The sequence below is a fragment of the Aplidium turbinatum genome, chromosome 16, assembly GCF_918807975.1.
Source record: "Aplidium turbinatum chromosome 16, kaAplTurb1.1, whole genome shotgun sequence".
Classification (NCBI taxonomy): domain Eukaryota; kingdom Metazoa; phylum Chordata; class Ascidiacea; order Aplousobranchia; family Polyclinidae; genus Aplidium; species Aplidium turbinatum.
The window spans coordinates 1346179-1360433 of NC_137487.1; the positions used below are offsets into that span (position 1 = coordinate 1346179).

General features: G+C 37.5%; 1 protein-coding gene across 1 annotated transcript in view; it reads left to right on the forward strand.

Moving 5' to 3' along the window:
- LOC145785375 (fibrocystin-L-like) overlaps positions 1-14255 on the forward strand; it is a 150909-nt gene that overhangs the window by 20965 nt on the left and 115689 nt on the right. Inside the window, exons 6-12 of the mRNA XM_082597030.1 lie at positions 1737-1970; positions 2065-2251; positions 2823-3055; positions 3346-3528; positions 4373-4539; positions 10075-10174; positions 11674-11790. Coding sequence (XP_082453156.1) covers positions 1737-1970; positions 2065-2251; positions 2823-3055; positions 3346-3528; positions 4373-4539; positions 10075-10174; positions 11674-11790 — 1221 coding nt within the window. The remainder of the gene's footprint in view (positions 1-1736; positions 1971-2064; positions 2252-2822; positions 3056-3345; positions 3529-4372; positions 4540-10074; positions 10175-11673; positions 11791-14255) is intronic.

The window sequence follows — 14255 nt, forward strand, 5'->3', positions numbered from 1 at the left end:
ACCTGGGCCTGGTTTGCTCGAGTGTGACAAGCTTCGTTTCGCATATCTTTTCTCAAAGATATGGTACTGACGGTAGGGACCACGAGAAGGTGCTTGTTCTTCCCCCCCCTTCCTGGTGACTGGGGTTGATTCTATCCAGATTTTTTATACTGGTTTTCTCCCATCAACTCTAGCCGTCTCTAGCCGTCTCTTTTTTGGTCTCAAAATTTTCTTTAGATGGATAGAAGTCGTTTTTTTGTCATTACCAGAGCCTTGACATCAGACATACTTGATTACAAATTATGATTGAAAACATGATCCACCAACTTGTGGATCTATTGAGCTGGCGAGTCCACGCGTACACAAGTGCTTCAATGGCTGCTCGGATGAAGAACATGTTAAACAACTTAAAATACTTCAACGTTGCCGCTGCAGTACGACAATGTTACCTGCTACACACGAGAAATGCTTACATGCGTTAAAACCTGTTGACATAGCGGAATCAACTCTGTGCTGGCTTTGCGCCATGGCCACGCACTTACCTATAATGCAGGGTGCAGAGGTAGCCTGGAGAGTTTTTCATTTGCCGTTATTGTGATGACAAATCAATTTCTGCTAAGTTTAAATAACATAATCAAAAAGAGAGCACCATATATATCATCCTCTCATCTCGTGGTGTTATATAAGTCATTAAAAGGTATGATGGTAGTAGTTTCATATGGAATTTTCACACTTGAAGCTCGTTGTCTTTTAGCCAGTTTTTAAAAAATATGTTTCCGCGTTGGCAAACTGTGTTCTAACCACTGGGTAGCGCAGTAACATAAACAGCCTAAAATCAAACAATCAACGAAACACTGGCCACGGTCCGTATAGTTACTTTTAATACTGTTATGTCTTTTTAGACATTATTTTAAAAAAATGGAAAAGAGTCAAAAGTCATGTAATTGTCAAATTGTGTGGAGCTAATGTATAAAATATGTATTTGATGGGTTATTGTTTTATTTTTTTAATTTACTTGTTCATTTATTCACATCAATTTGTATCCTCTGTGGTTCCTTCTCTTGTATCATGGGCCATTCCTATAGATGTTTGCTGGTACACCCCTTCATTTTCTTTGAATCAACAATTGCCTAATTTATACCCTTATACCCTAACCCTAATTTTCTTCTTTTTTTGTAACTTGCGCAAAGTTGGTGTGTTTTGACAGCCCCATCGATAAAGTGTGATAGCAGTTTGAGCATGATAGAATAAAATTCTCTTGTACCATTCTTCCACAATAATATCTCCACCATATGGTCGATCTTTGTACAATATTCTTTCCAGTGATTTGAATCATAGTTCGTGAATATTTGGTTGTAAAAAGGTAAAATGAATGTGATCGTTCTGCTTGATCGATCTCTAACATACCGCAAACATCTTGAAAAGGGGCCGCAACTGTTTTGTCGACATTCATACACAGATGCCATTGCTTGAAGTATAATTGTCCAATCCTGAAAAATATGGTAGAAGATCACTTGAAAGTATAAATTTTTATCGCTTTCTGCGATTTGAGATTCTTGTACACTTCGTGAAGAAGTCATGACTAAACAAAATTGCTTGCAATGCGAAACGAAATTCTTCAAACAAAACCAAGAGAAGAAATTTACTCCGAACGTTTCTTGTGATGTCGATGTTCTGATAAATTTCTTCTGCCGATGACATAACAGATGGCAACTAGCTATATGACTTGTGTGACGCATATTTTTGCTCATTTAAAGGGTTTGACTTCACCACCACCGTTACTATTGGAGGCAGCGATTGTGATGTAAGCAGCGTCACGTATACGTCAGTGACTTGCGTCACATCACGTGGATCCGTAAACTCAGGCTTGAATGTTCTTGTGACAACATCGTCCGTTACGACTTCATCCGACTCTGTGACGTTTGAATACACCGATGTTGGGATCGGGTTCATTTCCAAAATTTCTCCCTCCACTCTTTTTTCAAACGGAGGTATTCAGTAACATGTTTATTTCATCATAATTTTAATTCTACTGTTATTTATCAAGGAGCTTATTTTTGGTTCTAATTATTCTCGTTTGAACAGGTAGTTCTCTCATTATATCTGGAAGTGGCTTTGGCGTCTCCTCTGGCCAGGTATATTTCGACACCATTCTGATGAAAAACGTGACGTCATGGACCGATGATATGATACAATTAGATTATCCTTCGTTATCGCCAGGCAATTATGAAGTCACAGTCGTGGTGCCTGGAATAGGTTGTGCGGCCGGCAGGTGACAGGCTGTTAAATCACAATACCGTATTAAATTAACAATAGCCTATTCTTTATTTTATTTTCTAGATTGAAAACCTTTGGGAGCTTTCCATCACATTATCCCATTAACCCAATAAACTACGAACACTTCAGCTTTAACAGTGTCAATTTATTTACAGTTTTGAACCATAATTAAATTTTAGTAAGCAACACGTCCTACCATCATCCAGCTGAACGCCGAGGGGATCACATCCAGCAAGATGGATGTGATCGAGCAGCTCGCTCATAAGAACTAAGCTCTTGTCATTCTCTTTCCGGAGATCAACTGCGCTGCTGCAGACAATCTAGCAATGCGACAATGTTCACTGGTTTAGATACTTCACAAAAAAACTGTAGCGTCATAGCAACGCCAAGCTGTTTTTGATGGCTTGAAATTTTGATGAGTGCCATCCGAACACTGACATCAGTGGGGACTTTGCGATGGCAAATCGTTTTGCTTTCTCAATCCACTACACGACTTATTGGGCAAACACAGCTTTAATTTCTTGCTCTCTTGACTATTATTGATTATTGGATGTTATACTTTCCAGCCAAAGTGTGAGTTACACGTTTTCGGTGAGCGGCATCTCCCCTACTACAGGCTCACTTGTCGGTGGAACCATGGTCACAATTACTGGAACTGGCTTAACTGATGATGTCAGCGTGATGTTTGGTGACGTTAGCTGCAATGGTATTACAGTCAGCGAATCAGGAACAATTCTAACTTGCGTGACTGGCTCGATTGGATCCAAGTATTTGGTGACAAACGCAGGAAAGCACGTTGGTAAGAACAAGTTACGATTCGCTTGCAAGATAAGGTTAGCACGCTCTTGCTTTGACAAATAGCAAAAAATCCTTTTCTTGATCACTGCTGAATAAATCAGCGTTTAGTTGTTGGTATGAAACACATACTTGGTACATTTTATTGCTGACAACTATGTTTTCTCAATTTCCTTTATTAATTAGAGGAAATCTGCTTTTACTCCAATTTTATTAAGGATCATGTCATGCTTCACAAAGTCAAGTCTTGACAGATTGTAATGGTGTAAAATCCTTTCTTTTGCTGTTGGCCAGAATATGGATTAGGATACGCGTGGAATCCTTCCACACTCGACATGGTAGTAGGTGATCAGGTGACTTTCCAGTGGACCACGCCCTTTCTAGTGAATAACATCAATGTGGGCGTGTTCACCACCAACAATACCGTTTCTACAATCTACGACAACAATGGCTTCACATATCCATCTTCAAAATCAGGCAAGGAATTTTTTTTTTCAATTTTGTTTGAATTTTTTTACTGACAACAATTTACTTGTCATCGATTCGTGTATATTTACAGAAATTGCAGATTATGAATTACGAAAGAGCAGTTAAAAAGAGTTATAAAAACTGTAAATACATTGGTTATTTCATATTGGCTTCCAGCTTTAAAAAATGTAAAATAGTAATAAATCCAATCATTGCTCTACATTTACTTGAATTCAGAGAATCCCTAGAGATTGACTTAGCGCCAATGATGTTACTCCAGTACCCACTGCCCAGTGGTGTCGAAACCTTAAATCTTAACAATTTTCTTGTTGCTTCTTAAATTAAACGGCAATTTTGTGTCTAAATTTTAACGCAATAAGAAAACTCAAGTGTGTTTTAATTATATCCAGAAGAATACTGAGCAGTATAAACTTAAGTGGCAAAACAGGTGTGTTATGATGCAGAAACCTTAAATAGTTTTGACCGTTTTTAGCTTAGCGAAACCTAGTTCTGTACGCCGATGCATGATTTTGCAGAATTAGTGACCTACATCTTTAATAGAACAGATTGGAATATAGCTCTCATTGTCTGTGCGCGAGAGCCACAGAAACATGATTCATGGATATATCAGCGGCAACCATAAAATCTGAAAGTTACAAAAATGATAAAACATAAAGGCTTCAAACTCGTCTTACTATGTATGGCATTATCCTGCAATAGTTCAACACAAAGAAAACAATACAATCTTCCAGGAAGCCAACATATCTGCTGAGACACAAAATGAAGGAGTCTCGAAATTAACTAAACAATCAACTGTACATACAGCAGAGTTCATTGTATGCTGGCTGTTTAGGTCGGTTACGATACGTCACTAACAACCCTGGGAAATACTACTTTGCAAGTGGTTGTGTGGATAGACAGTGCAACATATTTATGAGGGGAGTCATGAACGTTCAGGAGACAACTGCAGCCATCAGCAAGCCTCTCTCTATTTCGATTGCTGGACACCAAGCGGAAAATGTAAGTTGTGTTTAAATAAATACTTGATGGCAGTGGCACATAAAAGTTGGTCAACTGTGGCAATCAATTTGTTTTTTTCCCATAATGTAAACAACAAAACAAGTTACTTTTTATTTACCGTATTATTGCAAGGTTGTATTGTAACATGGTCATCAGTCACTTTGTTATTCATTGTTTCATCACTGCAGGAATGTAACTCATGTCTTACTAAACCTTTTTTAACAAAGCGACGTTTTTACGAACATATTGCAGTCGGCTACAACACTTGCATTGAAAGTTTGACAGCAAAGTAGAAACGCGACAGATCACAGAAAACTTGAATTATGCGACCGTCAGAGGCTGTGTTATGTGAGAAGACTTGAAGAGTGTTTTTAATGTCAGTTAAACAAAAGGGAATCAAGAACATACCGGAAAGCAAAGTTACGCCATCTTGGTTTTTGAGAGTAGGGTGCGTTATTCAAAAGTATCACCAGATATTCACATTTCCAGACAAAATGGTATTTTACCACGTCACTTAAAAGTGAACCAATGCTTTCCAGTCAAACTAGACCAAAATTTACAAATCTATAAAAGTTAGTCGAAAGTGATCTCTTATGAACTCATCAGAGCATATGTAAGCTAGATGCGACGAATTACGGCATTGATCCGATAGTGTTGACAAAGTTTGGTTACTTAACTTTTTAGAAATTACAACTTGTGAACAAATTACGAACTGCACAGACATTGCACCAAAAACTTGTTTCGTACAGTGGTGCTACTCTTAGGTAAATGAGACTGTTGCTGGCTAATTGCTTTGAACAGCTTCCATTTTCAAACACTGATGCAGTGTGGAGCTGATACATTAAAATTGTGGGATTTAAAAACAGAGAGAGACTGTTCACCAGGCATTTTATAATAAAAGTAATTTGCGTTCTTCTGGTGACTATTTACTAGGTTACCTCCTGATGTTAAAGATGATAACTAGCTTTTGTATTTCCGACGTTTCGTCAGTCAGCACGACTGACTTTATCAAGGTGGCTAAAACAGGTTAACACAACCTGTTCAGCAACGATGGCACAACACAAAAACGTACTGATAAAATGAATAAAGTAAGCAGCAAGAATCAGAATTAATTCTGATTCTTGCTGCTTACTTTATTCATTTTATCAGTACGTTTTTGTGTTGTGCCATCGTTGCTGAACAGGTTGTGTTAACCTGTTTTAGCCACCTTGATAAAGTCAGTCGTGCTGACTGACGAAACGTCGGAAATACAAAAGCTAGTTATCATCTTTAACATCAGGAGGTAACCTAGTAAATAGTCACCAGAAGAACGCAAATTACTTTTATTATTGTGGGATTTTGTAATTATTGGGATAAATTTACCAAACAAGCATCGATTTATATTTGAAAAAGTCATGAAAAGCATTGTTTGTTAACAAAACGCCTGCGCACTTTTATGTTTAACGCACCCTACTAGTTTGTAAAACCGACTTCATCTCAACGCGGTACAGACGTGGAAACACTGAAACATGTTTCCAGCAGTCCAACGAGGCTTGGTGAAGCTAGTAGGGCTAATCGCCCGCAAGTGGAAAAAAAAAAAGGTCAAACGAGACATTTCCATTTGTGGTCTGCTCCCCATCGTAACCTCACTGCCATGACGTATGTGCATGAAAGACGTCAAGGAAGTGACAGACCGAATCCGAACAATGGAAGCAACTGCCCTCTTTTACATTGTCAACGTACAATGCACGCACACTTGACAAGTGTGGAAAATTACATCAACATCTATCTAGTGCTGAAGGTAGAGCCTTAGACATCTTATGCATACAAGAATATACTCAAATGTTGACGATTTTAAACCAACGGCAACAAAATTAATAACAAATGACAGTTTTACTATTCCTCTGCTGAAAAAAATGGGAGTGGTGGTAGTGGGATAATTATGAACAGACGATTGAGTAAATTTGTCTCATAATGATATAACAGCGAAACCATGCATCTAATCATTGAAGTTAATCCTCAATTTCATATCACCGACTGCTATGCTCCAACAGAAATGACTTCTATCGACCATCGAAGATAAAGAAGCCTTTTACATTAAATTGGAAACAGTAGTTTCATCTATACCAAAATATGTCATGGTGTTTCTAGCAGGAGACTTTAATTGTAAACTAGAAAAGGACAGTAATTAAAAAAGCAATTAAAAAACATGCACTCCATGAAAAAACAAATGATGTATGGAAAAAGATATTTAGACTTTTGTACACTTTTTGACTTTTTGCATAATATGCGAGAGCTACTTTTTCGGTTTCCACACAGATCAAATCAACTGTGAATATGAAAGTGTAACATGTACCATGTTAACCCTACAAATGTACCTCAATGGCATAAAGAACCAAGTTGATCATCTTGCTGTCAATTCAATATGGGTTAGAGCAGTGGTGAACTGCCAAGCATATTCATCTGTAGAAATTGGCTCTAATCACAGAATTATATGTTTCCATTTTAAAACAAAATTCCCCAGGAAAACTACTAATCAATGTGTATACATGCCAAAGTATGTGTTTGGCATGTAGTAGTCCAGTTTTAATCCGGTGATGTCCTCGTTACCGAGGGTGACCGGATTCACCTCCAAGTGCCGCAATCGCCTTCACACCCTGCCTCCACATCGATCTGTCTAACGTGTCCTCTCTTGTCAAGCCCACCTTGCTGCTTTCTTCTTCAACTTGCCTTTTTCACGTTTTCTTGGGTTTTCCTTGTTTTCTACGACCCTCCACTCGCAACTCCAGCGCTCTTGTCAAAACATTATCTTCATCCCTTCTCAAAACATGCCCATACCACCTTACTCCATTCGCTTTCGCCAACTTATCAACATTCTCATTCAACCCAAGCAAGTTCATAAGTTCTTCCGTATTCCTTTTGTCCATTAGCTTCACACTACACATTGCTCTCACCATCGCTCTTTCAGTTCTTCTTAAATTCGCCAATTCCTTTTCCAGTAAGCACATTGTCTCATTTCCGTACAGCATTGCAGATCTCACACAGCTAGTATAAATTCTTCCTCTCATTTTCAACGGAAATTTTCTACCACACAACAACTCTCGACACTCTCTGAATTTCACCCAACCAAACCTTACTCTTGCAGTCACTGCCGCTTCACAACCACCCTTTGTATTCAATCTATCTCCTAGATAGCAAAAGGCATTCACTGATTCAACTTCGTCATTCAGCTTTTCAACAGGAGCGACCATTCCTTCTTCAATCTTCTTGCATCCTTTCACATCCAAAACCATCTCCGGATCTGCATTTCACTCTCTTCTTCTACATTTCACTCACATACGCCACAAGGGTCGTGTTTACTCATTGTGGTTTCCCCTTCCGTTCCACTTATTACGACCTTTGTTTTGATGTTCACACGTATTCCTTCACATTGCAGTGACCCCTTCCACATCTCAAATTTCTCTCACAGATTTTCCATTGTCTCACTGAACAAAATCAAATCATACGCGTACAGTATCTCCATCAATGAATCTTCTATTGCACATTCGGTAATCACATCAATCACAATGGCAAAAAATAGAGTAGAGAGGAGAGAACCCTGGTGTACACCACCTCCACCGAAAACTCGTCGTAGAGGGCAGATCCAACGCGATCTCTCGTCTTTGCACCGCCATAAAGACTCATTACTGCTTGCATGAGTGCCTCTAGTATTTCTTTTTTTATCATTGCCCATTCCATTACTCTTCTTGGAACTCTATAAATCGCCTTTTCCATGTCAACGAAGCACATGTACAAGTTCTTTCCCTTGTCCCGATATTCCTCTTGCAACCTCCTCAAAATAAAAATAGCATCTGTCGTTTCCTTCCCAGGCATAAATTCACACTGCATCTTGTCCAGCCTCACCACAGATCTTATTCTATTCTCCAACACCATTTCCACTACCTTCATTGCATGCTCCAACAGTTTTATTTCCCTATATGACCCACAACCCATTGCATCATCCTTTCCTTTGAAGATGGGTATCACCACACTCGTCTTCCATTCATTTGGCATTCCTTTCCATCTAACACACGTTGACTGATTTCCTGCATAGCTTTCAATCCTATCTCTCCACTTGCGCGTATCTTCCACAGTGACTTCAGATTGTCCAGGAGCCTTCCGGATTTCATTTTCTTTCTTATTTGGGTCACCACCTTTCGATTTACTCTCTTTAATGGACGCATGTTACCATGTCGGCTTCCACATTTTGATCCCAATCGTTTTCCTCGTTCATTATCACTTCCATATGTTCTTTCCAAACTCTTCCAGGATCTTTCTCACTGAAACCAAGTTTTCCATCCCTTCCTTTAATACATCGTCCACCCTCTACGTCTTTCCCATCCTGCTTCAGAACCTTCATAAAATAGTAACCAGCCTTAAATGTTTTACACACGGAAAAATTCGACATCAAGGTTCACGAAGCATTGAACATCAAATCTTTCAACCCAGGGCTCAACAGGCAATTATTTGCTGGCGGAGCTTCCTATCTTTTAACAGTTTTTGATTGAATTGTCGCGTCTCGTGCTTATCGTGTTTTGATTTGTTTGTGCCACTATCTCGTGCTGTGCTTCTGTCCATCTTACGTAATATGCTTGAGTTCTTTTCTGAACAATTAATTAATTTTACCTCTCAAATACTTGACCCGTTGTGCTGCGTATTTTTTTTAGTTATCATTTTGTGTGAGCAAGTTAAGCAATCTCTAAAATGTTTATATTTGACCATTTGCCCATATTTTTTGCTGTGATGCTATATGATACTTTAGTATGTCTTTGAAAATATGTTTTCTTCTCGGCTTGAAAAGGGCTGTATGACTAGCCGAAAATGCTCGGCTATTGTTTATTTATTTTTATAATGTTAAATTGTTGGCGAGGTATGTCTGTTTATGGTTTAAAAAAGTTACCTCTCTACCCAAATTGTTTCACTGCTTTTCTCTGTTTAACTATTGTGCCTAATTTTTAGTGCTGTTTGTTTAAACGTTTGGGTGGCCGCTTACTTTTAGTGACCTTTTGGTTTTTCGCTGCCATCCTTGTGAGAATTAGTTGTGTTTTTGTGTTTTTTTTAATTTTGTTTTTTGCAAACAAAACAAATAAAGACTGAACTGAACTGTAGCGTCCATCGCTATATTGTCACCACTTAAATATGAAATATACAGACTTTCACATGTATTCTAGCGCTACACATTTTGTACGTAGGCGTACGTGGACAGGTCACATATGTTGTACCTGAGTGTGTGGCATGTGGTGGTAGACTTTACGTTACAATTGGACTAAATATTGTTATAATATAAGGCACTCCCGTTGTTCACCTTCTTCTTTAGTGAGCAACCCTTACTTCTACCCTTTTTAGATAATATGAAAAAATTGCTCTTACAGCATGGTCAAAGCCTATTCATCGTAAAAGAAGTTAAAACTGTTTTTTTAAATCAATTTTTTTTATGTCAAAATTTTTAAATAATTTTTATTAAAATGAATTGTGCAATGTACTGCTGGAATAACCTCTATACTTTAAAAATTGCAGGTCGAAAGTCATTCGTTTTTGTTCTCTGATCAGCTCACTCCCACGGTTAACACAATCTCGCCAAGACATGGAACGACTGCCACCTCAATTATTATTAAAGGTAGAGATGGATTTATTGTCAATAAAATACAAATAGCCTACTATAGCTATTACTTGCAAAGTTTTATCGAAACCATTTTGATTTTTTAATTCAGTTAAAATTTCTGATTTGCGGAAGTGTAAAGATAAGAAACACATTCACCTCAACCTCCAGCAACTACCGCAGCCGTTTCTGTTTTCTTCATTGCAGAGTAGGATGCCTAACTCTGCAGCACGTGCGTTGAAAACAAACATAAAATTTAGACAATGCTTGCAATTTTCACCACGCCTGAAATATCAAAATAATATTTGGCTTATACAGTATAATATATTGTTTGTGTTTGAGCCGTATTTATTTTGTCAATAAAGCCGAACAGACTGAATATAGGTTCCTGATTGAACAATGGACAGCCAGTTCACTTATGACATCATCGGTTGAGGTCCTAGACTTTAGGTTGAAGCATCCAACTTGTAGCTACTGTTTGTGTAAGTTTTATCTAGATTCGTCTTGGTCCTGTTCACATAATTTTTGCAAAATTGTTAAGAACTGACGGGTTTTAAAAAATATAAACAGACATAACTCAGCAACAACACTACATTTAACATTATAAAAACAAAAAAGCAAACGTTTTCGGCTAGTCATATAGCCCTTTTCAAGCCAATAAGATATAAACGTTTGCGTGTTGTTTTTTTAATGATGTTAAATGTAGTATTGTTGGTGAGTTATGTCTGTTTATGGTTTAAAAAAGTTACTTCTCTCCCCAAATTGTAGGCTATTATAAAAAATATGTTAATGAATTCGGCTACTTTTTCATATTATAATTACATTGGCATTATGTCGATCTTAAATGTCTAAACCAAGTATTCTAACTTTTGTTCCAAGATATAAAAACTGGTTCATACCAAAATTTATCACAGATCAGTGTAGGTACAGGGCTGCCAGTTTGAGTACCGGTAGTTAATTCTGTAAAGGTATATCACTTCTGTTAGAGATAAACGTTTAGCCATCTGCCAATATGTCTCAAATCGCATTACAAAGAAGGAACAAGCGTAAAGGTCGTTCCTATTCGCTTTCAAACCACTCCAGCGTGGTACGCATTATGTTCACCAGATAGCTCCGGCTTCTTCGGCCACAACCATGAACATAAAACATCTGGAAATTATAACAACTAAATATGATAAATAAAATCACTAGCATATAGTCACCAGAAGTGACTATAGTCACCAGCATATAGTCACCAGAAGAACGCAAACTAATTTTATTAATAAAATCACTGTTGGGTGGAAATTTATTTTTGTTTTTGTAAACTTATTCACGTTTGTGATTTTTATTCTTGGCATTGCTTTGTTTGGCTTTGTGGATAGATCGGGAATTCTTTTTATAGTTTTAATAAAATATACTGCATTAAAATTACTGCATAAATGTTTTTCTCAGTTAAAAACAGTATTGGCATTTAGCCTACGCGTTGCAAAGGAAGTGAAATGATAAAATTGTTCTATTTTTACGTTTTCTTGACTCAGGAGAGGGTTTCGACAACAAGCCTTCAGTCACTGTTGGAGGGATGTCCTGCGTTGTGGATTCGTACAACGTGACACATATCGTCTGCAAAGTGGATACCAGCGCAGAACTGTCCATAGGTAGGCATTTCTCTTTTTGATGTTCACTTTATAACGCTTTTAGATGCTCCTGTTCAGATGTTGCATATTTTGATGAAACACTTTTAACATATTTTTTTTAGCAAAAGATAAAAGTGTGCACGTTTTTAAGGTACAATATGAGGTTTCAAACTTTTCTAAAATATTTACTTGCAAGTCCTTTTACAGTTTTTATGGTTTACGTCCATTACAAAATAAAGAGCCAAAAACAAGCAAAATAAAGTAACCTTAGCCTAGCGGGTTTAACATAATGTATAACATAAAACAAAATATATAACATAATAACTCAAACGTTTTCGACACGTACGTGTGTCCCCATCAGGAAGTAAATCTGCAATAGGCCTATACATAAAATGAAAAATTGTAAGATAAATTTGACTTTGCACTTTTACCGTAACGACAATCTGGACTGAAAAACACAAATTGAACAAATGATGCAAGAATGATTACCAGTAAACTATACTGTGGGAAACGGATCACGTGAGGTGTAAAACTACAGGCATTGGACAAAACAAAATTGGATTCTCTGCCAAAGCTTTAAAATAAAGAGCACTTAACAAAGCAAAACGATTATTTTGAAAGTAATAGGCTAATGTTAATTGGCTAATAGGCTAATTGACAGAAACAACTGTCAATCAAACAAACAAACGAACTTTCTGTCAATCAAACAACAGTTTGATTGACAGAAAGTTCCTGCCAGAGAATGTAAAACATTGCATAGGCCTATGTGTAATTATGATTTAAGTACAAATTGAAACTAATTTAGATGCTTTTTTACGTTGAATTGCTGCCATTTTTTTCGCTTTCTTGTTTTCATTGAATAAAGTTACTTTTTGGTTACTTTTTCACAAAATTAAAGTCACCTTTTTGAGTTTTTTAGGTTACTAAAAAATTGCCCTACTTATTAGGCTACTTAATTGATATTGTATTTCTTATTGTAGTTACTGCTGTCTTTTCTCGTCCCATGACAAAACGTAAAGTGATATTACGCTTATTCTTTTTAATTTATTTTCAATTCATCATCATCCAAATTCGGCTTGGTAGGGGTGGCCGATTCGTTCCTTGCAGCGATTGACCTCACTTCTATTCTTCATCTCGTTCTATCCATTCAGTCTGACTTCAGCCTGATTCCATCTTCTTCCTTCAGTCCGACTCTATCTGCCTCATTCTTCACCTATTCTTTTTATGTTGTTTTTGGCCGTTCCCGTTTCCTTTTGTCTAATTTTAAACTTAGTGCCTTTTCCTTCATTTCTAGCACATCCATCACTTCTTCAGTCTTTTTTCCCTCCTGGTTTTTACCTTACACATTGCTTTCACCATTACTCGTTTCGTTTTTAAGAATGCAATTTCACATTCTTTCTTAGTATTTGTAGGCTTTTTGCTCCTTAAGAGACTCTGTGCTAGGCTGTTTTAATCTGTTTTAGACTCTGAGTCTCTAGTTGAGAATAATTTAGGGTGTTTCTGTCTAGATGATTGTCTACAATTTACTCAAGTCCGGTACATTGAAGTTAAATGTATTTTACAATAATCAAGGTTACCAGCTCCTACTTGGGAAATTAAGAAATCCTTATCTTGTCTACTCAATTCAGTTCATTGGGCGGGTGTCATAAATTCGACATTTTCCCCTCGTGAGGTTTACGTTTTGTTCGAGAGTCGTTCTTCTTCTGTTCTGAAAGTCTGTTTACTGTTTTTAAAAATGGAAATACTTTCTGTGATATACTTTAGGAGTATTTTTCGATTCCAAGCCTTATTTCATAATGTAGTGCTTTTTATCAGTACTATCACTGTGGGATTTATGAAATCTGAAACGTTAATAACGGCCAAGTCGCTTTCAAAATACGAAAGCGTGACCTAAAATTCCATGAGGGCAGAATTTTTTGTTGAACGTTTGTTTTCAACTAAGCTTAAAAGATCGGGCTTCAACGGAGTAGACATTTGAACTTTCAACTATTTGTTGAAGCGCTGTTGTCAGCAAACTACTCTTTCAATAACGTGCCACTGCAAGAAGGGCAGGTAGAAAAATATCCTAACAACCTGTTGTTCAACCGCACACGCGGAGACTTGAGCCATTCTCATTTGATCATCCCACACCTTAGCTTTCACACCCGGATGATCACTGAGTGAGCAAGTTTGTGCCTGGACAATGCTTTTGCACATTCTTTTTTGTTACTAATGTGTCAGGGGTAGGCTATACGCCATTGAACAGGGAAAACTGGTAAAAGTTTTTTTGACGCAGGGTCGGTCACCGATTTTGACAGAGAGAACTTTCCGATTGTTGAAGTGTTGTTGCCTGTAGATTGTTCTATAGTCTATTCATGAAGTGCCGCTGCTGGAATGGAAAACTGTCCTTATAGTGGATTGCTCAGACGCACTCTAGAATTACTTATTCCTCCACACGTTGGAGCCGGAGTGAAACAGGAGTCTAAAAACTTGGCTCCGTATGAACT